The sequence below is a fragment of the Euprymna scolopes genome, chromosome 39 (assembly GCF_053919585.1).
Source record: "Euprymna scolopes isolate OS-2025 chromosome 39, ASM5391958v1, whole genome shotgun sequence".
In the NCBI taxonomy this organism is placed as follows: Eukaryota; Metazoa; Mollusca; class Cephalopoda; order Sepiida; family Sepiolidae; genus Euprymna; species Euprymna scolopes.
The window spans coordinates 12914656-12941331 of NC_136520.1; the positions used below are offsets into that span (position 1 = coordinate 12914656).

Genomic DNA, 26676 nt, shown 5'->3' on the forward strand with positions numbered 1-26676 from the left:
GAGTATAATAGATGTCGAAATTGCGTGTTCTATGCTATAAAATTCCGGGCCCATAGGTGTCGGGCTTGTTGTTAGCAAACTGTCATCGTAATCCTCAGGTCCAACAAATAAATAACTTAAATTATGATAAAGAAACGAAGTATTGTCCATATGATAATAACTGGTGACATTTTCTACTCCATACGATGCTGTAGTATTATGGGACTCCATTTGTGTAGTTTTACCATGCGATATCTCAATCGGCATCGTCGTACATTAAATATAATACATATGCATATAGATGTTTACAAAATATATGGGTTAGTGACAATACGATTTCGCTATTTTCCCGATTTCCACACGATTAGCGAATCGGTCATACTTTTCAAAGTCAGATAGATTAAGTATTCAAACCCTTTAAAGTGTCCGCGTATATTCGAATAGAAATTGTTTGCTTTGTTTCTTCTGGATAACCGAAATTTGGGACCATATATGCATATAATTTCGCAAATGTGGCACAATACACTTGGGGTGTATATATTATAAATTCTAGATTTACTGATAGTTTAAATATAGCGTTGATCCGTTTATAACTAATAAGGTCCTATTTAAGAAAATATTTAAAACTTTGTTTTTAAGTTATTTGTTTGTATGAACTGTTATATTGCTGTGTGTGTAAGTAGATAATTTTATATTTTCTTTTTACAAAATAGCATTAAATTACATATGTATATATGCATATAAATATATATGTGTGTGTGTTCTTATAGCTATTTACAATGTTTCTTATAAATATTTAGTATCATATCACACATATATGTTTACATCTGTAAATTTTAATTCAAAATATAATAGAAAATATCTGTGCTAGCTTTGTTTTAAACATTTTATTTTCCATATATGTGTGTATGTTTTTTTTTGTATAAATAGATATTTGTATAAGTATTGTTTTTTACATATAAGTATCGTCCAATTTTGTATAGGTGTTCGACAATAAAAAGATATACCTATGATTTTATTTGTTTTAATTTTAATTTTATTTTTTACGTGCTATCATGAATGTTGTGTAAGTATCGACAAGGATTCTGAAGTGATGTTAATCCTTACGGGAAATGAAGCGTTTCGTAAAGTTTGAATTATACTATTTTTTTTCGTGCTCTTTTTAAATATCATTTCAAGTGAATTGTTTCATGCACATGAATCAATAAATAATATATATATATATATATATATATATATATATATATATATTAGTGATGGCGCGATTCCAATATTCTTCCCGATCTCGATACAATTATCGATTTCGATACAATTATCGATTCTGATTCCGATTCTTTACAAATCTCTAAAATATGGTTATTGTGTCCCGATTACAATAAGACACAACTTTGAATGTGCACATATATTTTTTAAACGTAAAAAAACAAACCTGTAAGGATATGACTTATCGATTTTACTTTTATTTGAAGTAAAAAACAATGAATATGTATGCTTATATTAGTGTAACAAACAGTGGAAGATGGTTTTTTAAAACCAAAATCAAATACAAATGATAATTTGATAAATAATGGAATCGTTTTTGGTATCGGAATTCTGATCAATCGTCTCAACACTAATTCATATATATATATATATATATATATATATGTATATATATATGTGTGTGTGTGTGTGTGTGTGGGTGTGTCTGTCTGTCTGTCTGTGTCTGTGTCTGTGTGTATATATATAATTTCTCTTCGGAGTGTTTACTGATAACACGTGGTATTTTTGAAAAATTAATTATTTTATTAAAAATAGATGAATATTGCAATATAGTAAAATGAAGCGTTTCGTCAAATAAACAAAGATAATTTTAGGGGGGGCTGTATTAGTTGTTTTCTGTAAATTATATATATATATATATATATATATATATATATGTGTGGGGGGTGAGTGTGTGTGTGTGTCTGTGTGTGTACTGTATAAATTGTATAAATATATATGGATTAATATTTTTTACGTAATCGTTGAAGATTATTTCATTGCAAATCTCCTCTTTAATAACACCCGGTTTTCTTTAGAAAAATAAATTTTTCAATGCATTAACTTTTAGTCCATAATCATAAATTATTTTTGGTCTTCTTCCAAGTTTTCAGGCGGAATATGATGAACATATGTGATATTCGATAGTGTAATCGTCCTTTATTATTTTGCATGTAAAATGAATCCAATACATGTTGTCTAATTGTGTGTATATATATATATACATTTATATTATGTATACGTGCACATATATGTGTATGCTATTTCATATCCCATGATAATACTTTTTTTATCAAATACCGTTCAAAATCTCGCGTGGTTTTCCACAACAAATATCCAGCATTAGTGTACAGCAAAGACAATTTTCAAACTCCTTGGCAGTCTTGAAATATGCATCGGGCATTTTTTATGTTTTCACATTTTTGTCACAATTTTGACATTTTTTTGTCGTCGTTTCGTTAATTCAACAATGCTTTTATTTGTTTCCATGGCAATATTTTAATGATATTTCATTGCTTTTGAAGGAGTGTGTAAATGCATGATCAGGTCAGATGTATCATTCCGTAGTTGTTTGACATTTCTACTTATAGAGTAGATTCTCTAAATATGTAATCACCAGGAGTTTCTTTCACCATCAAATTTTTTGGCTTTTCTTGACAATTATATTAAGCACAAACTATTTTTATATATTTTTCAGTATTTATATATATATATATACATATATATATATATATATGAAGATATATATATTTATATATATATATATATATATATATATATATATATATATATTATGAATATATATATATTTCGTAAACGAAAAAAAATTATATTGTTTTTACTTTTCTGGATTTTTTTTTGTTTTTTCTTTTGCTTTTTGTTGTTTCTTTCAACATATATAATGAATTTAATAGATTTTCAGTAACACCAATATTCCAAGTTGAAAACGCACAGATTCCCTGAAAAAACAAACAACAAATGTATTGTCAATAAAAAATAGTTAATGTTTAACAGTTTTTCTTAAAAATTAAGAATGAAGAAAATTGATCAAAATTAATAAACTAACAAAAATAATGTAGTTATCATATTAGGTCTCAACCGATGAAAATGGCACAATTTTCACAATTTTCATTATTATTATTATTATTATTATTATTATTATTATTATTATTATTATTATTATTATTATTATTTGTTGTTGTTGTTTTTGGTTGTTGTACTAGTATATTTTACCATATGAATTAACGCTATTTATTTTTAATATTGTATTTTATATTGTATTTTGTTATCAATGTAAGATAAACATTTCCTTTTATTTGGACTTATATTCTTTTATTTTCTCCAATATTGATTATTATTATTATTATTATTATTATTATTATTATTATTATTATTATTATTATTATTATTTTTATTATTATTATTATTATTATTATTATTATAACTTTTCTTCTTCTTCTTTTTCTTCTTCTTCTTCTTATTATTACTATTATTATAACTTATCATTATTATTATAACTTTTATTATTATTATTATTATTTTTATTATTATTATTATTATACCTTTTATTATTATTATTATACCTTTTATTATTATTATTATTATTATTTTTATTATTATTATTATTATTATTATAACTTTTCTTCTTCTTCTTTTTCTTCTTCTTCTTATTATTACTATTATTATAACTTATTATTATTATTATAACTTTTATTATTATTATTATTATTATTATTATTATTTGCTTCTTTCATATGTATTTACGTTTACTGTATATTAGAAGTATATTTTATATTTTGTGTACTAATATATGAATAAAATCTTCTATTAATCTAAGTAATTTATATATATATATATATATATATATATATATACCTATACATATACACTATATATATATATTTATATATATATATATATATATATATACAGAGAGAGAGAGAGAAAGAGAGAGATAGACAGAGACAGAAACAAAAAAGATAGAAAGAGGAAGAGAGATTGAAAGAAACGCTTACTTCAATATTGACTTAAATACATAATGCATGGTTGTCAAGTACATCGGGTTTTCAGTTTTCCTGATTGTATACCACAAAACAATTTGACTACTTTAATTTTTCACATAAATAATAAATATAAATACAATATAATTATTGTTTATGTTATAATTAATAAATAATGATTGTTACTTTTTACAAGAATGATGATATTTAACTATAATAAAGAAATCTATTGATACGGCGTGAGATGACTCGAATGTGTTCGAAAAAAACTTTTTTTTATAAAAAAATAACAGCAACAATAGTATCGCAAATCGCATATGTAATAGAAAAATAAAAAGAGGTGATCTGTTTAAAATATGAGGGTTTGTCTGTTATTAATTTAATTACATAATAAATATTTCGTAGGTTTTAAGTGTCTATTTATCGATAAAAATTGAATACTTAGATAACATAGTGAATTTTTAATTGCAATAATCAATTATGATTAGTTGTGTAGATTTTATATTGTTCTCCTTTATTCGAATATAATACATAATTGAATTTAATAGATTATATATATATATATATATATATATATATATATATATATATATATATATATATATATATATATATAAAGATGAGGAGTGGGTTTATATGGAGATTTTAATTTTCCTTTACTAAGAAAAGGATAACAGTTTTGTTTAAGATTTATTATGGCAAGAAATTTGGGGACTTTTATAAAAATAAATTATATATACATATAAATGAACACAGTTGGATTATAATAAATATTTACATTTTCTGATAAACATTTAATATGCTTAAAACTGTGGTTTTAACCCGTTTGTCGTAAATCTTTTATAAACACAGGGATCACTAACCAAAGCATAAAGGGGTCTATTCATCAACTAATTACAAACACAACGAATTTTTATTTAATATCTGAAATATAAAAAAATATCACCTTCTTAGCTTTATAAAATGAGACCCAAATAACATTCAAGTTGACAAGTCACACCTTTCTAATAACGAGTGGATTTGCCAGCGTTGTATCGTGGTATTAGCAATAAAATATTATATTTAACTTGGTCTATTCCATACAATATACAATTCGAAACTTTGTCCTTTATACTAATAAACTAGAAATATTAAATGTAAATTTTTAAAAGGAGAATATAAATATAATACGAGGTCTTCACCACGGCATCAAACTATTTATTTAACGTTTAATATTAGAGGAACAGATGTAAACCTAATATTTATTTACCTTATAATGTTGTAATTATAAATTTAATTCGATCCGGTTCTTCTTATATATCGGTTTATACAATCAAATTTCACTACCGTTTAAAATTTACTGTATAAGACATGTAGTCATTCCGATTGAAATATTTTCAATCTTTTATTATTGTGTAGTAATATTGATATAGATTATATCATGCATACATTATATATACTTTATGTATATACTTTAATATATTTGTGTACTACATCTATATACTTATATATATATATATATATATTACTATGTATATATATACATATATAATTATATTCATACAAACTAAATACATAATATACTATATATATATATACTTTTATGTCTTTACTATAATATATCTATATAATTTGTATATAAAATTATGTATATATATTTATAAATTATTATTTAACACACATATATATAATACATCACGCATACTATTCATTTTAACAGTACTGTATATATATATATATATATATATATATATATATATATATATATATATATATATATACTTTATATGTAATTTATATTTTTTATAGTTTATAAATATACGATGATATATATATATATATATATATATATATATATATATATATATATATATATATATTAATGTATTTCTATTTACGGTGTACCTTAATATATTAATACAAACTAATATTCAATATATATTATAATTCTATTATAGTGTATATATATATATATATATATATACTTTTATGTGTTTACTATAATATATTTTATATAATTTGTATATAAAATTATGTATATATATAATCATAAATTATTGCTTATCTCATACATATATATATAAATAAAACACATAATATGTATTTAGAAATATTTAGTGCATATATATATATATACTTTATGTAATTGATATATTGTTATACTTTATAAATATAGAGTGATATACGTATATACGTATGTATTCATATATTTTCGTAAAGTCAGTTTTAAATTAGTTAAGTTACTTCATGTTGTAGCGTAATACATTCATACAAACTAATATTTAACACATATTATACTTCTATTATAGTCTATATATATATATATATATATACTTTATGTGTTTACTATAATATATTTTATATGATTTGTATATAAAAGTATGTATATATATATGTATATTTTTAAATTATTATTTATCACACACACACACACACATATATAATATAATACACATACCCTTTATATGTAATTACGATATTTTATATACTTTATAATATACGATGATATAGATATATGTATACTTACATATATATATATATATATTCATATATTTTGTAAAGTTTATTTACTTTATGTTATGTATTCATATCAACTCATCGTTCTGTTATGATAATTGAGTTGTTGATATAGGATTTAATAAAATAAGAATGTTACTTAATGTTAAGTTAAATCTCTAAGATTCATTGTGTCCTACATTATAACGTTTGCTTTTCTAATATTTGTGAAGTCATTATTGAATAACTTTAATTATAATAAACTTGATGCATATATTATTAATTATTTAACTTTTATAAAGGTATAGGTATACTAAAAGCGTGTATTCATTTTTTCAACGTTAAACTATTTGTATTGTATTTCAATAACAGGAGTTAACATATCTTAAAAATTCGAAGCTCGAATAGCGATAGTGCAAATAGGTGTTAATTTAAACTAAAGCCAAAAGTTTCTTGATAAATGAAAATATACACACACTGCTTTACGGTAGTTAAAATAAAAATATTTTATAACATTTTAGTATTTTTTCTTTTCTTTCTCCGGAGGTTGTAAGGGATAAGCAATAGCGGTAAAAGGGTCCGTCGTTCTGTTCTTAGTATCTTCAGAAAACACTTCTTTCATGGGATTGACTTCTGATTCGAAAGAACTTGAAATGGATATGTTTTTTCAAAAAATATTCCTGCTGACGTCTAAGCTTGCGCTTATCCTCGGCTGCAACGCACATCACCGGATATAAAGTGCCACCTGCAAAACAATGTAAATAGCTTAAGATTAGAATTTCATACATAATGGCAAAAGCGAACGAAATATCAAAGCTATATATCTATAAAAGTTAACGTGTATGTTTGTGTGTCTGTGTGTGTGTGTGTACATTTCCCTACGCAATAAATATGTCAATTTTAAGTCTACAGACTCGAAATTTGATATACAGGGTACTGAGATGTTGGAAAATCTTTGTAATCGGGTTTAGGCCAGAAATTTGGCTGTTAAGGGGTCAGAGATTTGACATCTGCAAACTCCTCCGCCAATTTTTAGCCTATATGCTTGAGATTTTAGATATAGGTTCCTTGGAGATGGATCTAACTTAATGACTTGATTTGAGCCTTTAACTATAAATGTTAAGGGGTCATAATAGGGGTCAGAGTTTACAAAAATCGACCGCTTTTTTCTTGCTCAACATACACCCCCAAACACCCAGGCAACGCCGGGCTGAAATGGCAGTAAATAATAAAAATGAGAACACTTATGTTTTATACTCTAGAATCACTGCTTGTTTCAAGGCTCAGCAGCAATACAAGCAAGTTTTCCAACTTTGAGCTTATATCGATTATATTAGAGTCTAAACGGGATCAGTTTAAGCAGATAGTAACATGGTCCGAGAAAGAATCATTAAGTAGGGGAAAATGTTGCTCATTTAATGCCGCCCAACCTCACGTTTCCATGTTGTTAATAAACATGCCATGTAGAATTATGCATTACTAATTTTTGTGCCATATAGTTACAGCTTTGGAAGGTCTAGACGTCCCTAAACGATAATGAATGACAATCAGACAACACCCTGAGAACCAGTGATTGTAGAAAAGTAATCCCTAAGATGACGGTTTATCAAGAACTCGTTTACGTCGGGCTTTAAAACGACCATTATGTAGTAAGCTGGAAAACAGCCGTACTGTTTTGTACTGGAAAGAGAACAAAAACTCTATTCAATGAATTTTCGTTTAGTTTTAGACACACAGAGACACACAGATAATTTCGAATAGTGCTGCTGACATAACTGTTTCCACAGGCTTAGATTACTATTTGAGTTACATTCATTAATCCGTATTCTTTAGTAGGCATTCGGGCCTCGATAAATGGTGATTCCCACTCAATAAATAAGTAAAAAATTACTACAAGAGAACAGAATCAGGAAAGTGTTAAGATACTTATGTAAAAAAAGGAACGGACGTCGTCATAGCCATATTTATAGAAGGATATATAAGAGAAATAATTGGTGTTAAAAATCGACATATCCTGTAGATGCTTTTTTGAGTACAACAGCACTGTTAGACAGGTTTGCTTCTCTTGAATTGCTGGGTCATTTGAGTCTGTCTGTAAAAATTGCCTCAATTGTTTCTGTATTAAGGTTTTGTCGGACACAACTAATTCCGGAATTCTGCCGTTCCTCCATAGTCACCAGGTAATATATGTTTTTATTTTTTTTCGGTTAGAGAATTCCTTTATTGCAGTACGAACAAAAATGTTGGGCAGTCAAAACAATGATCCTTGGCTAATCTCTGAATAGTAACAGCATTTTATTGGTCAGACAAAAACATATCGTTTCTCGTTTGCAACTAAATAACGTAGTGGAATCCAGAAAAACTATTTACGAATGATTAAAATATTGAAATATGTCTATAGAAGTGAGATTTAAAAAAAAATCTTTTAATAATTTACAAGAAACAGAAGTAAAAATAAAGCAGAATTAAGCTATTTGGTTTCCCCTGAAAAAAGTATGAGAAAAAAACATTTTAAAGTAAATTTTAATATATCTTATTTTAGAATCCTGTGGAACAACAAATTCATTGAAAATATATATTACAGTCTAAAATTTATATACATATATATATATATATATATATATATATATATATATATATATATATGATAATTACAACACCTTGTCAGACGAGTGCCATCCCTAAGCCACTCAAAGTCTAGGAACCCAAAAATGATCGCATAGCCACATGACAATTTTTATAGACAAAGAACTGAGGGAGTATATATATATATATATATATATATATATATATATATATATATATATATATATATATATACGATGTTACAGAGTCTTAGCTTCGTACGACAGCAAAGTCTCCCTCTTTATTGTTTTTTATATCGGAGATTTGCTTCTCCTAGAAAAGTTGCCTTCACCACGGTTTACGGGAGTCCTCTCAACCCCAACCACACAAATATATACACACAACGCACACGGTGCTAGTTGGCCGTGGACCCAGAAAAAGGATTCATTCGCTCTTTGGAAGGTCTTGTTTTAACCCTTCATGAAGACTAGCCGCCTTCCTCACCAAAAAAGTTTGGTGAGGGACCAGTTTAGTCGCGGGTGACCCGACCATGAGGCAGGTAGTACTGGGTTACATGGTACCAGTAGCATATGACATGATTTGCCATATATATACATATATATATAAGCATGCATACATACATGCGTACATACACGTGCGTGTATATGTACATATGTGTGTATATATACATATATATATACATATACATATATATACATATATACATATGCATATATATACATATACATCAATTAACGTATATATATATATATATATACGCATCCATATATAGATATATGCATATATATATACATATACATATATATGTGCATATACATATACACATATACATATATATGCATAAATGTATACATATACATGCATAAATATATATATATATATACATATATATATGCATATATACACACCCATGCACACATATATACATATATGCATACACATACATAGATACATAGACATATATATATATATATATATATACATATAAAAATATACGTATATACATATACATATATACATATATATACATATATGGATACATATACATATACATACATGCATTCGAACAACTATACATATATGTATCCGTATACATATATAGATATATATACATATATTTACACACATATATACATATACATATATATACATATATACGTATAATTATACATATATCTGCACATATACATATACATGCATATACCTATATACATATAAATACATATGCACACATATATCTGTACATATACATATATATATATATACATATTTATATGCATATATGCACACCTACACATATATGCCTGTATATATATACATGTGTATGTGTATATATACATATATATACACATACATATATATTCATATATACATATTTATGTTATGCATATATATACATATATACACACATACATGTGTATACATATGTATATATATACACATATACATATACACATATACACATATATATATAGATATACCTATTTTTATAGATATACATATATATATATATACATACATATATATACATTTCTATATATACATATATATATACATACATATATATACATTTCTATATATAAATATGCATATATATACATATATATTTACATATACATAATATATATATGTGTACATATATACGCACACATACATATATACTCACACATATGCATATGCAGATATATATATATATATACATAATTATACAAACATATGCATATACATATATATATTTATATATATATGTATGTATATATATATATATATATATACATATATATACATATATACATGTAACTGTTTAAATTCAACATTTTCTCACAGTTAATTTTAGCCGATTCGATACGGTCTTTGGTAATGATGTTTCGTGATGTCGAGCTCGAATATGTCGACTGGTTTTAATCGTGACACCCTGAACTTGAGGTTTCTGCGAGGATGCACACTAGTGTATGTAGGTTTGTAATTATTATAGTAATCAAATAATTATATCTATATATATACATATATATATATAAATATATATATATATATATATCGTTAAAACACTGTAGAGTTTTAATATATGGTTAAGTGCAATTTTAGTCATTTAGAACTGCTTAAAAGCTTATCCGCTTATTCATTTTTCGAATAAATTCCAAACAATTATTACAGTTTTCAGACCATCTTCTCGACTATATTGTGAGAAAAGCATGCCTAATTTTCGTTCACTAAAAGAAAAGTTATAATGAATGTTCTGGTGTTTAAAATCGTCAAATAACGTAAGGCGATGAGCGACGTTTTTTTGACTAGTTTCCTTAGCAACAACGTGTCTTCAGCGACTACTGTTGCTACAAATTAACCGCTTTCGCGAAAAGAGTCGTAACAAGTAACACAGAGAGAATAAACGAAGGAAAGGGAGATATTTCTGGGGATTTTCTTGAAAGTAGATGAGTGCCGAACATTGTTATTACATATGTGCGTGTAATGTTTATGGAGGCAAAAAAATAGGACTGAAATTAAACACAGAAAAATTTATTGGAAAGCTGGGAAAAACATGGAGTGCAATTGAAAAATGCGAGCATGAAAAGCAATACGCTTAAGCTTACACATGGAAAAATAAACTACTAGCTTTTTAAACTCGAACAGAAACGTACAAATTTTTCTAGTAAAACATATAATAAATTTATAACTTAAAGTATTGCAGCATTACGATGGTGATGTTTAATTCAATTCATAACATTATATAATCAATTCTTATAAAACTTATATACGGGCATGTAAGTAAATAGAGAGAATAAAAAATGAATAAATAGAGAGAATAAAGATTAAAGCACCCGATGTTCGGCAAGAAACACCTGATAAATGGGGGGGGGTTGTCGTGGAAACTTTATGGAAATATTTCACAGGTTTAAAATAATTTGAATAGTAGTTTTAATAATTGTTATAAGTCGAATATTGTTCTCTTTTATGATTAAATTGATTAGAGAGGAGAATAATTATTTTAAATAAAAGCCAGTAGTATGTCAGAGTATAATATTCATCTGATCTTTTCGCATTGAACGACGGAAAAAATACACACATTTTTTTTTACTTAATCTCTTCCGAGACGGATTGGTTAAAAAAACGTCACAGATACTCTTCCGGCTTTGATAAAAACGTTACAGATATTCTTAAAAACGTCACGGATATTCTGCTGTCATTGCTTTTTCCATTGTCGTTTTTTTTTTTGTTTGTTTCGAATTTTTAATATGTTTCTCCTTCATAACTATTATGAAATGTAATTTTTATTATCATCTAACGATCCAGATGAAGGAAATAAGGGCACAAATTTAATTGAAACTAATACGTACACACACATACGTACACACACATATCCCTTATATATATATATATATATATATATATATATAAATATATATATGTATATATATATATATATATATATATAAATTTAACTCATTTTTACCCTATGATATTGCCCTTAATAGGATTAAAAATCAAAACATTTCATGCAAATGTAATATACACAAACTGCAGCACAATACCTGACGTGTGTTATAGGCATATTACTTCTCCACTTCCTCGATTATCGTAGATTCCTACATTTTTTTCTGCCGAGAGTTCACTGCCACAATCGGTTAAACTCAATGGCAGTAGTAAAATCTTTTCTCTCTAATTAATGTCTCCTTCCCCACCACCGCTTACACCATTTCCGGGATCGTTCACAAGGGACCGTTACGAAGGAACCCCGGTTTAGGTCTTCTTTATTCCGTAGTTGCTTAAAAAACGGAATGGAATTTGACCATGCCTTTCCGTCCTATGGTTCCTATCTAGTGAAACGCAAAACAAAATTAATCGATACTGACATCCCCACAAACATTAATTCTTATCCCACATCTACTTTTACGTTGCTTAATTACTATTTATTTTACTTCAACAAATTGCATCGCATAGTATACAAACACTCTCTTACAGAAATCCGTGTTCTGCAATACGACTTCAGTTTACAGATGAAACATCGTGTTTACTAAAAAAAAAAAAAACGAAACGAACTAATCTTAGATTACATGTTTTACTAAAAAATCAACTGGTTTCCAACTCTTACTTACGTATCCAACTTTAATTATGACACGTTTGTTTCTCTTTCAGCGTAGCCTCACCTAATAACATTTAGCAGCCGATATTCAGGTAAATGAACTTTTATATCACATTGCATTATACATCCGTTCATTTTGCCATGTAATTTTATCGATTACGCCATTCACGTAAAACGGACTTACAAAATGTATAGACTGTTTAGGCGTACCCCGTTAACTGTCTTCCACTGTAGAACGCCGGATATCAATATTTTTTTAACGTTTGGCTTTCGTTCATGAAATACACTAACAAGCCCCAAACTAGCCGAATGCCACTTTTTCATTAATTATGTTTATTTGAACGGTTGCCTAAAAACGCGAATAGATTTCCTCACTTCCTTCTATGCAAATATTCCTCTTAAAAAACACATGTACTCAGTTTAACTTATTCTCCAGCGAGTGGGGAGAATGAAACCATGAATTATAATGTGTGATTTTTTAACAGTTTTTGCTATACAAAATTAGTGATTATTTCAATTTTTTCACGCAAAAAATATACAGATAAAAATTAAATTTAAAAAAAAAATGGATTCCTTTTGTTCATTCGTATGTAACATATTGATGTTGACATTCTGTAGAGGCACTCTGATATTATTGGAGCTCTTTTGCTTAAACTGCAAAAGTATTTATCTAAGCTAGCAGGGACGCCCGACATAGCCCGGTCGTAAGGCACGCTTAAATATATGTTAATTCTTGCGGATTTCGTATTTACAGTTATAGAGTAAATGTTCTATCAGCTTTTATATAATATAAAGTTGCGACGTCAAAAATATCCATATGACTAGGGCGCATTAGCTTCACTCTTCCTTCCTTCCTTCAGCTATAATTGAAACCGAAACTAATGAAGAATTATTGATAAAATTATTTATTACAAGAAATCCATTCACCTATAAGTCTCACCTGTTTGTTTAAATGTATGGACGTATTTATGTCGGCCTAAAACTTTGACAGAGGCGACGGATTTTCACGAGATCGGTATTGCTTTGAAACTCGCCTTTTCGGACGAAAACTATCGTAAAATTAGCTAAAACCATTAATTAAAAAAAAACAACGCAAATAAGTGCAGGCACGTTAACGTTTATTTGTTTATTTTTGAATTTTTTCCAAGGTTCTGAAATATGGACGATATATCACAGGTTATTCATTCATTTAATTCATCACGTGTAGTTTAATAAATGTTTTCATTCCTCTCCTCTATTTTTATTTAATTGTGTAAATTGTTTTCATTTTAATCGCTTCCGACATAATATCTTGACAAGCGTCAGACGAAGGGTACTTTGAGGTTCTTCTTTTTTATTTTAGTCGATTAGTCATTTGTGATCTTCCACGTGACCTTACACGACCTTCAACCTCTGATCGCGGCCCAGTTATAATCTTAACCCTGGGTCGATGCCCAATTATGACTATCCTAGTCACCGGGTAATTAATTATGTCGACTGGGCAACCAGGTCTGCCAACCGTTGGTACGTCGCGTCTCCCAGTGAGTCCTCGTCAAGGCGTTGGAGGACTCTTCTCGGTTGCACGGTCCTCAAGGCCTGTTCTTCTTGATCGTCTTGTTGGTCGTCCTGTTGACTGGGTGTTCCCTGACGGGAACGGGATCACAAGTGGCAAGTAAAAGAAATAAAGTTACATGGAACAACAGCACATCAGCAAACAAACTCCGGAAGTTGGTTGATATATAATGTATTTAGGAAATTCATAAATGATTATCTACAGACGTATGCACAATTGAAGATTAAATGGAAGCAAGCAATTAGATTTGTGAATGAGCTTCTTGTTGTTGAAATACTCGGTCGGAGTCGCGGACCGTTGTAATTATCGCTAAGGTGTTCTGGCTGGTCTCTTCCTAGGTCCTCTGAATTCTATTAAGCTGCAAATTGAGCTCTATGGCGACCAGCGAGTGGGAGACAGAAGTTGGGTGGCTGGATTCCTCTACCGAGACCTTTTTCTCTGTCTCTCCAAAGACCTCTCTCTGTCTTCTCTCTTCTTCTATCTCCTTCTATCTCCTTCTATCTGATTAAATCGAGTTTTACAGATCTTATATAGTAAAACCCTTGAATAATGACGACGCCGACGTTCGTCTTCGACTAATCAAATTGATTGATAACAATCCACCTGATTCCTTCTCATTGGTCAATTTGGCCTGTGGCAGGTATTATTTTTCCGCCCCCAATTTCCAAAATCAAATTGACTCCTCCCCGACTTGGCTGACCCCGCCTTCTCGATAATGCTTTTTTTCCATATTATCAACTGATAATCAGAGGAAATATTATTTTTTGCTTGTAATAGATCACCAGCTTTCATCTATTTAAAAATATCCGTTTGATACTCTTTCCCCTTTGAATTATTTGTTTTGTAAAAACATCCGTGTGATTTTTTAAAGAAATATTCTTTAGATGTCAGAATTTCCCTTAGCGCCCAAAACAATTTGCCAAAAGACATTTTTAGATAATTCATATTGAAAAACAATTCATGTCGAACCTTGGGCTGACGTCATTAATTTTTTTATCAGGCCTTATCTGTTTCGTGTGTGTGTGTGTGTTTCTCAGATAAAAAACGATCCGACATTTCACCTGTCAAACAACACATTTCAAGCCGACCGACACTTTCAATCTCTGTTTCGGAATATTTTGTGTTGGCCCGTTTAGTTCAAATGCGAGCGTATTTTGGTTAAAAAATGTTTTAAGTAATCTTTCGCTTTGAAGTTTAGCATGTGATTTCTATTTTTATCCCCCGACCGTATGGTATCTCAAGAACAAGATTTTGACACATAAAAATATTAACTAAAAAAAAAAAAATGTTTTTCTGTAATCGGTGTTCGCCCGGGATTGAATATTACATTCAAAATTAAAAAACGTCACATCGACCCTACTGATCTGATTTGGCCCCTCTTTGGTGTTACATTTTGATTATTTCTATGTCTATTTTTCTCCCTGCATCGATCCCCCGAATGCTAATAACTCCATTTCCTATTTTAAAAACGTTAATAAAATGTTGTACCACAAAACACCTTTATATCTATCTATCTATCTATCTATCTATCTATCTATATATATATATATATATATATATATATATATGCTGATTATTGAACAATGAGTTTGTAGATTATATAGAACAACTTTTAAAAAATTTATATTTAGATATTTGAAAGGTGATTCAGTTTCACATATAAGAGATCCCTTTTTTTCAGAATCGATTTACCCCCCTCCCCCATTTAATATTGACTCCATGCCCCCCCCGGCATTATTATTATTATTTGCTTTTTCTGGAGGGACTTTTCACTTTGAGAAAAATTTGATCTGCTTACCGTCATTATTTCTTTATTTTATTATAGCACTAGTTTACCCGTTGGCTCTTAAAGGCTACAATTAAAACTGTCCGTTGGTTTGTTTTGCTTTACGGCATATCGACCATTTTCAGGTTATTTAATGCCGAATCCAAAGATTTTCACGAAATATTTTTTAATAGAATATATTTGTTGTTTTCAAGTTGGTTCATATTTTACCCATAGTTGAAACCCTAACAGATTCTACTACCCCGGGCCATAGTTGACCTGGTAGCAATGGCAATTAAAGGGTGGCTCTGTACTCTGCAAAGCCCGCAAGCTGGGGCCTCACCGCTGGATAGAGTTTTAGGTCATATTCAGGACCCCAAAAATGTGCCAAATACAAAGTGATTTTAGTATTATATTGTCTCTTATTGTCTTTAGAAAAATCTTTTAAGTCATGCGAGTAAAAATAAATCCCGGGAAGCCTCTAGAGCATTAGTGCAAGCACTAATTAACATTAAAGAGACCCTACTAAAAGCACTACGAAAACTAAGTTTCTACCTATCCTCCTTTTAGAAGAGATGAAATTTGTTAAGTAAAGCCAGAAAAAAAATAATCGTAAGAATTCACAGGAGCGTTACTAATGTAGTATATATTGTTATATATATGGCTATAGTAATATTTTTATATTTATACTATAATCAGATTTTTTCACTAAACCGGGTTTAATTACATGTATATGTGATAAAAACACGTTAAAATAAAGTAAAACAAAAATTGTACTTGACTTCGTGTATGCATTGAATAGCAGTAGTTTCTTTTAATATCGGATTTAAAACAAGAAAACAGTGCGGCCATGAAATAAGTAAACAGACGAAAATTTTGAAATCGGAAGTCAGAAACCATATTAAACGCATAAGCAAGCAAGCTGATCTGAGTTATAGATATATAGAGAAACAAGAGTGAGGAAGAGATATATCGAGATAGATAGATAGATAGACAGACAGATAGATAGATAGATAGAGAGAGAGGGAGAGAGAGCGATCAATGCAGATAATATTAATATTGGTTGGATTGAATTGTCGATTATTTTTCTAATGATTGAACGAATACAAGATAATCACAATTACGAAAATAGAGATTTTTAATGGAAAAATATTGATTCACAGAAAAGAAAATTAACTCATCTTTAATAGTTATTTAGAATTCTTTGTAGGAAGAATTTCTTTTCAATTTGTAAAAGAATCGTTATAGACCGGTTATAATTACTGTAGGTAATTCATCATATGCCGCATCCTCATCAGAATCAACTCCTCAAGTACAACCCTTCATCATCATAGTAAGGATGTTATTTTTTCCAGTTTTCTTTTTTGAACCAAAACTATACACGCTTTCAAATGTACGTTCACTTGTCGTATATCTTTGTAATAATGCACACTTACAGTAAAAACAATAAAACCCCGCAATACCGCATCTATATATGAAGGAATTATTGCCCTAGAAAGAATGACATAATTCCATTTCCGTTTGATAAAAACCGGGTTTCTTTCTGTTGCAGACCATCTTCTATCATATCTGAGAGGAGATTGGAGATGCGCCGCTGTACAACTCATGTTCTCTACTCATCCAAGTTATGACACCAGGACCATTGCCAACACCTTTTAAATGCAAATCCGAACTGTTTATCGCTTGAGGGAACAGCTGAATGCACCAGGAAGACCCGGATCAAGGAGTTCTTTTTTTTTTTTTTACACAGTGATCACCACTATATATATATGTGTAAAACATCCTATTTAAAGTCGATTATTCTTCTGGTTTGCTGATTATTTTTCATCATTAAATTGCACAATGAAAAATGGTAGATTGCATTCATCCAGTAATCGGTTTATCTATCTATCTATCTATCTATCTCAATCTCTATCTAACAAGCAAAATAAACAATAGATTGAATCGTGAGAAACGATTAGTAGAACGAGATGAAGGTGCAGAAAGGGTAAACTGGCCACTGGGTTACTCGAATCAAACTCTATGAACGATCCCGTTGCACCGGAAGGTATACAAACGGGAAACATCTCTTACTTGTCAGGAGTTCCGGTTTGAATAAAATGATTTAATTTTAGTGATTTCGTTCTTAGACGCAGAAAAGGAAAGATAGGGTTAAAAGGCTCCTCTTAAGGGTGCGACGATTTCCAATCGGAACCACAAGCAAATACCCCCATTAACTCCAGTCTGCTGTAACGAAACGCCTGGGAGTGGACCATTCGTCTTGGGTTTCTACTTTGCATGAGTCTTTGTTTTAGTAAAACCAGCTCCGCCAGGACGTTGGCGAATATCCCAAAAGCTCCGGAGAAAACAGATGCGCTTTTATGTATATGTTGCTATACGTTCTCTCTCTCTCTCTCTCTCTCTCTCTCACACACACGCCCACACATACACATACACACGCACGCACACCCACAGACACCCAGTAAGAGAGAAGACGGGCACAGCTGTTAAGACAGAATTAGAGACTAGGCTTCACGGTCTGATTAAAAAAAAGTTAAGCAAACAGTTAAATAAAAGAGTTAATACGCAAATTGATAATTAAGTAACAGATTGTTTATATTATATGACAGAAATATCAAAACATTCATAGTATAATAAGAGTTATTCGTATATAGGTTTTAAATTGAAGAAAAGCCACTACACTTATAAGATTGAATGATGATGATACGTCAAACAGGCCAATTAAGAAATGCTAACTTCATTGTGTTGATCTCAATTTATTTTATGTTACCGAAAAAAACATTTGCATGAGAAACATTGCTTGTCATATAACTTTAAACTGAAACATCCCAAGTGTGTGCAAATAGTTCATTTACGCGTAGCGGTTTTTTGACTATTACCGTCGCGTTTCTCATGGGTTTCTTTATTATCTCGCCTATACTTTTTTTTTCATGAGTAAATGATATAAAGAAAACATCTAAACTTTGATTGACACATCTTTTTTATGATAAAACATTATGTATAGAAATAATTTAATATATATGGTGTTCAATATTTAGCGTTATAACTTTTATTATTATCTTTATTTAGTGAATTTTCATTATTTTGTATCCTTTCCTATAGAAAAAGTCTCTCCTTTCCAGATGTGTATAGATAAAGTTTAGCTTTTTATCATACAAATTATTAACTTTATATAAAGAATGTTCAATATTTAGCGTTACAACGTTTTTATTATCAATATTTAGTGAATTTTCATGAGTTTTAATCCTTTCTGGGTGTATATAGGAAAAGTTTTACTAAGAGATTTCTTCTGATAATAAGACCCATGATTTAGCGAGATTAGCTACAATTGTAGAGACATTCATCTCCTTAAAACATGCAAAATTCATTGCAAAGACCTTAAATGTTAACCGAGTGTTATCGTGGGTAGCAGTAACATGTTTCAAAGTAACTGGTGAGATCAATATATTGTGTTTATCTTGAAGAGTAAAAAAAAGCTTCTTACCATAACAATTAGGAAGCTCTGAAGCAGAAATTAGGTGAGCAATGGGATGATATCCCATCAAAATGATTTCTGACTCGTGTAGAGCACAATGCAGAACCTACTTTTCAGGGAGCTGAGGCCTTCTACATAAAAACAAACAAACTTATGGCTAACTTGTCTCTACTTGTGAGGAGTGGATGTGTTAAGCAGGTGCTTGTGATTTGGAAAATGTTAAAATGTATCAATCTGGTATGACTCAAGACAAAAATGACAGTTTATTTAAAATATTGAATCAAGTCGAAACATTATAAGACCTTAGAATTTGAAAGGTCACACTAAAAAGTACTCATGGATACAAAAACAAAAACATGGCTAAACGTTATGTATGAATGCCCACCTCCCCCTCTCTCTCTCTCTTTCTCTTTCTTTTCTCTTTCTTTATCTCTCTCTTTCACTTCCCTTCTCTCTTTTCCTTCATTAAAAGAGAGAATTAATATTATTCTATTGTTTTAAAACAGTTGAAGCTTGGATCCTTGGGTCAGCGGATTCAACATAGCGTGTGTCTGGTTTCAACAGGTATTTATAAAAATATGCTACTCATTGTTAAATCTTAAATAAATTATATATATTTTTATAAAAATGCATTTGTTCGCTATTTTTGTATATGCGCTAAATTCCCGCATAACATTTATGCCGACGACGGAAAGATGCCTATAACGACGCAATGAAGACAAAAAGCGACCCATGCAAAACGGTTATAACCGACGACATATCGACCCGTGGTGTTTCTGTTTCCATGTGTCTATCGTTTGAAATCGTGTCTAACACCCAGGGAGCTGGTTGCCTTCTCAGGGCGTTCCTTAACCAAATAACTCTCCCCGGAAAGCGATAGTGTCATAGGGCATTCACTAAGCATTTGAGGCAAGTAATGAACCCACGTATACAGTTTATATAATTTGAGATATAGTAATACTATTGTATATATTTATGTTGGGGTCATCTACATTGTTTAATTTGGTTGATCAATATAAGCAAAAACGTTGTAATATTAATTATTGAACACCCTGTATAAAAGAAGGGAGATATACCAACGTTGAACATTTCACTTCTAAAAATCTCGGCATTCGCATGAATAGAACTAACGACGATACAAAGGTTCCAATTTGCATATGCTAAAACCATTTGTTAATACTCAGTTCTGTTTTTTTTTCTTTTTCTTATTTAACAAGAAAAGTACGCGTTTGCAGAAGTACGTGTCCTTATCATATATCTTTTAAAGAAAACATCCTAAGGGCGTGCAAAGGGTTTGGATGTGCACACCTCTATTGAATACTGATAGGATGCGATCGACAAATCAGTCGCTGCCATTTCCCATTCGGCCTCCGTAATTTCCGAACCAGGAAAAAAAATCGGCAACGCGATTGCATATTTACTAGTCAATAAAGCATAAAATCCATGTCTGCCAGGAAAGCACTGCATGGGGTCGTGATATTTTCTTTCAGCCTTCCTTCGTGTAATTCTAAATATATGTACTAAACACTAAGTTTAAGACATCCAAAGATTACCCTTCACAAAAAAAAACAGGGGTAATATATTCTCTTTATATAAAACTAGCAAAAGTACCCGTCGTTGACTGGGTTAAAAACCAGCCAACAGAAAATGGACTCTGATTTATGAAAGTATGATACGTAATGAAAAGGAAGGGTTGTAAATTTGGGTTGAATTTTGGGGTATCAAAACCAAAACAAAATATGATGAAAGTAAAAATAAAATAGATAAACACCATAATTTATTATACCACTAGCGGGGGTACCCGGCGTTGCCCGAGTGTTTGTTTCCGGGATGGGGGGCGAGTTTTAAAAAATGTTATGGTAGGTAAGTAGGAAGGATCAAACCCGGAGTTATGAGTAAAAGTAGGAAAATAAAGTGTGAAAAAAAAAAAACATCTGCAACGTTAACAGTTCGGCCACCAAGAAAAGTCCATTCCAGTTGTTTAGGAAAAAAAGAAAAAAAACGACTACGGTAGGTCGGCGCGAACGTGAAAATATAATGTGAATTGTCCAGCACACTAACCACTACGCCACAGAGCACTGCAGCTTAGTTTAGTGATTTTGAATAACTTCACATGAAAGAACCACGAAGCCAAACCGGTGTCCTCTTCTCAACTGTTCCTTGTAACCGATCCCCAAATGGTGTTAAGTGGTGGCAGGGGAGGAGGAATTTATTAGAGAGAAATATTTTACCGCTTCCATTGATCTTAACCGATTTAGGCCGTGACTTCTCAGCAGAAAAAGTATAAAAAAAGATTATCGAGGAATTTGAGAAATAATAAGCCTATAACACACCTCAGATATTGTTCTGCCGTTTGTGCATATTATATTTGCATGAAATATCTTGATTTTTAATCCTATTAAGGTCAAAATCCGACGGGAAAAAATGAGTTCATTTTATTTATATAGAGATACCTGTTCACACTGAAACACGTATCACAATATTCTGTGGATCTATACAAAACACCTTGTTAAACTTTGCGACATATTTCCATTCTATGGAGGTCAGGTGCGAAAGAACCCCCCCCATAATTTATTTTACCATATTACTTAAAAACGAAACATAATTATCCAAGTATACTTACGTAGATAGATATGAAAAGTCTTTATTTAAGTGTGTGCCTATTTCCATTCTATGGATGCCAGGCGCGAGCGGAGACCCCACACTTTTCCTATACCATCCTTATTTAAGTAAAAACATACACATCAAAGTATTCTTATGTACATCTATATCTAAAACACTTGTGAACGTTATTTTTTATTTTTTATTTTTTTTTATTTCTCTCCTTTGTGGACCAGGCGCGAACACACACCCCACAATTTTAATGAACCACTGTTCTGCCAGATAAAACATACCAATTCCTGTGTCTCGGTACGTCTTCTGCCATTATATATAATCAGTTTTTTAAAAAAAGTCAACAATATAGGAGCCTATTCGTGACCAGACACACACCCACCCACACACAGATACATTCATCTTTTTATTACAGATATGAACATATTTATCGATCTGTTTCAAAAACAACTTAGAATATATATATATATATATATATATATATATATATATATATATATATATATATATATGTATAGATAAACATGTATATATACATATATATACATATAGATATACATACATATATAGATATAGATATACATACATATATATATATATAGATGTACATACATTTTTTACACGATGATCACCACTTATAAAGGCCCGGAAGCCACTCTGGGATAAGGGTTATTGCAAGTACATTACGTTAGTGTGGAGATTTGATGAAGTTTTTACCTAAGGGGACGGTTCATTAGAAATTTGTTAACGTTGGACTTGAAGGCACCCAAATTGTAGTCCGGTGGGAAGCAGCCAGACGGGACAGAGTTCCACAGGCGTGCAGTTCTAAGAAAGAAGCTTTGCTCATGGAATCCACGTTTTGATCTAGGCACAGATAAGGAGTGGGGGAAATTTTTCACAGTGGATTCAGCAAGATGGGTGTTTTAGTCAAAGATTGGCGAGGGAGGACCAGAGATTGGAGTTCAGACGAGCCCATGCCATAGAAATAACGAGAAAACAAGGATAGGCTCGCAACGTCTCTTCTGTGGGATAGTTTGCAGGGTAGAGAAAAGGGCATCCCCCACTAAGCCACGAAGTCTATTTTGTACTCTGTCAAGTCAGGATAGACTGTTTTTAGCAGCTCCTGCCCAGATATGGCAACAGTATTCCCTCCTTGGACGTACTTGGCTTTTATATAGATAGAGAATAGAATCAGCAGTGAGATATCTTCTGGAGCGGTAGAAGGATCCCACCATCTTTCCAGCGACCTTGGCAACAGACTTGATGTACATGTTCCATTTCAGATCAGGAGTAAAGGTCAAACCCAGAAGCTTGTCAAAACACGGGACCTCACCCAGGCGAGAGCCATCCATCCCAATTAATGCCAGATCGGGATCAGAGCGTTGATGATGTAAGGATAGGAGTTTGGTTTTGGATGCATTAAAGGTAACCAGCCACGTCTTCCCCCACTGAACCACGCGCTCGAGATCAGAGGAGAGAGAATCAGCATAGATGTCAACGAATGCTTTAAGTATGTGTTTTGGGAGGTCATTGATATAGATCAGGAAGAGAGTTGGGCCCATGATTGACCCCTGAGGGACTCCAACATTTATATTGCAGGCCTCCGATTTTTGTCCATCGACCACCACTCTTATGAGCCTATCGGAGAGAAATGATTTATTTATTGAGAAAACATTTCCAGTTATACCGTAGCTGAAATCTTGTGAAGTAGACCCTTATGCCATACCTCGTCGAAGGCCTTTGATATGTCAAGAGCAATTGCCCTGGAAACGAAGCCTTTGTCAAGAGATTCACTAATCCTGTGAGATATACCCGTCAGCACATCTGCGGTAGATCTTGCAGAGCGGAAACCATATTGTGTGTCACTAAGAATGGTGTTTCTGCTGAAGTGGTTGGCTATTTCTCTATTTAATATGGATTCCTGCAACTTACTCATAACACACAGGAGACTTATTGGTATGTACTGAGAGGGAGACGACTTATCCCCTGAATTCTTAAATACAGGGCAAACTGATGAGGTCTTCCAGGGAGTGGAAAGAACTTCTCCTTAAGGCAAAGCTTAAATAGTTTCGTAAGTATGGGAGCAAGTTCTGGTTGAATCTTTTCCAACACTACAATTGGGATGCCATCAGGGCCAGTTGCTTTACTAGAATCTAGGTTCTTTATTAGCTTGGCGACCTCATGCACGGATATTTGTATGTTATCTAGCTTGTTCTGTGTTACAGGAGGAAATATGGGGAGTTGATGGTCTTCGTCGCATAGGTAAGAATTAGCTGCAAAGTTCTTCGCAAATAGTTTGGCCTTGTCTAACGCTGACGAGATGACCTCTGGTCCATTGATAATGGTTGGGATAGAACGCACAATTCTGTTCAGGATCCTATTTGTTATTTGCCAAAACTGGTGGGAACCAATCCGCTGATCAGCTACCTTGGATTTTACAGACTGGGAATATAGCTCTCTTGCATTTTTATTACTCTTTTACCGTGGTTGCTGGCAGTCCTGAAAGCAGCTTTAGTCTCAGTGCATCTATTACGTTTGTAGCTATGGAAAAAGTGATTTCTGTGCGCGATAGCAGCAGCACATTCTGGGGAGAATCATGGCTGGCTGTTAGGTTTTTGTCGGAATTTTTTAGATGGTATGAATTGGTCTATGCCTACAATTAACCATTCGGTCAGATCTGATACTATAGAGGGCACTTCCTTTTAAAACATGGAGTGCAGAGGAAAATCAGATATGAATGTACGGAAGCTATCCCAGTTAGCCATAGAGTATCGGCATACAGTACGGTGGAGGGGTACCTCTGGGGACTTATTTCGTTGTTATCTTTACTTATACGACGAAGTGGTCGGAGGATCCTAGAGGAGAATGAAGAATGAACGGAACATGAACATAGTTCAGGAGAAGTCAGAGAAAAAGGTCTAGGAGGCTTGCATATTGACCGGGTGTATCGGGCACACGGGTGGGTTCGCGAACAATCTGAGTGAGGTCATAGGCAATGGCAAAATCATGACAAAACCTCCCCTCATCGTCTGTCTTACTTGAATGGGCCAGCCATTCCACGTTATGGACGTTAAAGTCACCACAGATGTGGATGTTAGCCGAGGGATGTGCAGACAGTATGTGGTGTATTTTCTCAGATATGCTCTTAAAGATAGTAACTCCGCTGTTGTGGGGCCGATAGAGGGCAAATATAAATGCAGTGGTATTAGCAAGTGCAACCTTGAATCACATATAGGGTAAATTAGGATCTTCTCTAGAGGTATCCCTGTCACACGGGAAGCCATCTTTAATGTATGCACATATTCCATGCCCATGGCGATCTTGAGGGTTAGATTTAGCTGTTAAATTAGAGTACCAGTTAATTATGAACTCATCTAGGGACGTGGTCGGCCCTATTCCAGTTTCGCTTAGAAATAATATGTTCGGTTTCGTCTCATGTAATTGGGTTTCCACCTATGGACGGTTTGAAAGTAGACCCCTTATGTTGGAGAAGGAGACCTGGTAGTAGGGATCTACGTTGGAAGATGGGGTTCTAGGTATATTCGAGTTTTTATGCTCGAGATATTTCATGTTGAGGTTAACGGATATGTGGAATAGGTCGGCATACATGGTTTGAGCAGTACAGAGATGGAAAGTAAGAGAGAAAAAGAGAGGAATCTTTTTTGTAGCCCACGAAAAGGTAAAGCCTTAACAATTACCCACTAGTATTGCATCGAGAGGCCCCACCAGAGACTAATGCATGGTCCAGATCCACTCACCAAATGGCAATACAGCAGTCCCATTACTTGCCGCCTTCTGATAGGACAGCCCCCTTTGTGGTTAATTACAGGTTCGGGTCCCTGACTATCAGGCGGATAACGTCAGGCCAGAAAAACGTTTACCTCCAGCACCCTTACTAGTGACATGCCCACAAGGACAGACAGAGCCAGAAAAATTTCCGACAACTCAGACTTCTGTCTACCATGTACTACCGACCTTTAAGCCGCTTTTTCTTCACTATTTATCAGAAAAATCACTCATTGAATGAGGACTGAGGGACACAAATTGAGAAGCGAGAGTTACTGGAGCTGCCGATAACACATCTACCGTATTATCTACACTCCTTTAAAAAGGGGGAGAAGGGGAATGGGT

General features: G+C 31.7%; 1 protein-coding gene across 16 annotated transcripts in view; it reads right to left on the reverse strand.

Annotated features, from left to right (window-relative positions):
• The window catches only part of LOC145263650 (5-hydroxytryptamine receptor-like), a 1538699-nt gene that overhangs the window by 1231 nt on the left and 1510792 nt on the right, over nucleotides 1-26676 (reverse strand). For 15 of the 16 annotated variants that reach the window (XM_080120518.1, XM_080120520.1, XM_080120514.1 and 12 more), the window contains 2 exons: nucleotides 6953-7221; nucleotides 1-2960 (listed from right to left, as the gene is read on the reverse strand). The exon at nucleotides 1-2960 is cut by the window's left edge and continues 1231 nt beyond it. In XM_080120518.1, coding sequence (XP_079976644.1) covers nucleotides 1-246 — 246 coding nt within the window. In that variant the 5' untranslated portion in view covers nucleotides 247-2960; nucleotides 6953-7221. The remainder of the gene's footprint in view (nucleotides 2961-6952; nucleotides 7222-26676) is intronic. The other variant, XM_080120516.1, reaches the window with a different exon arrangement.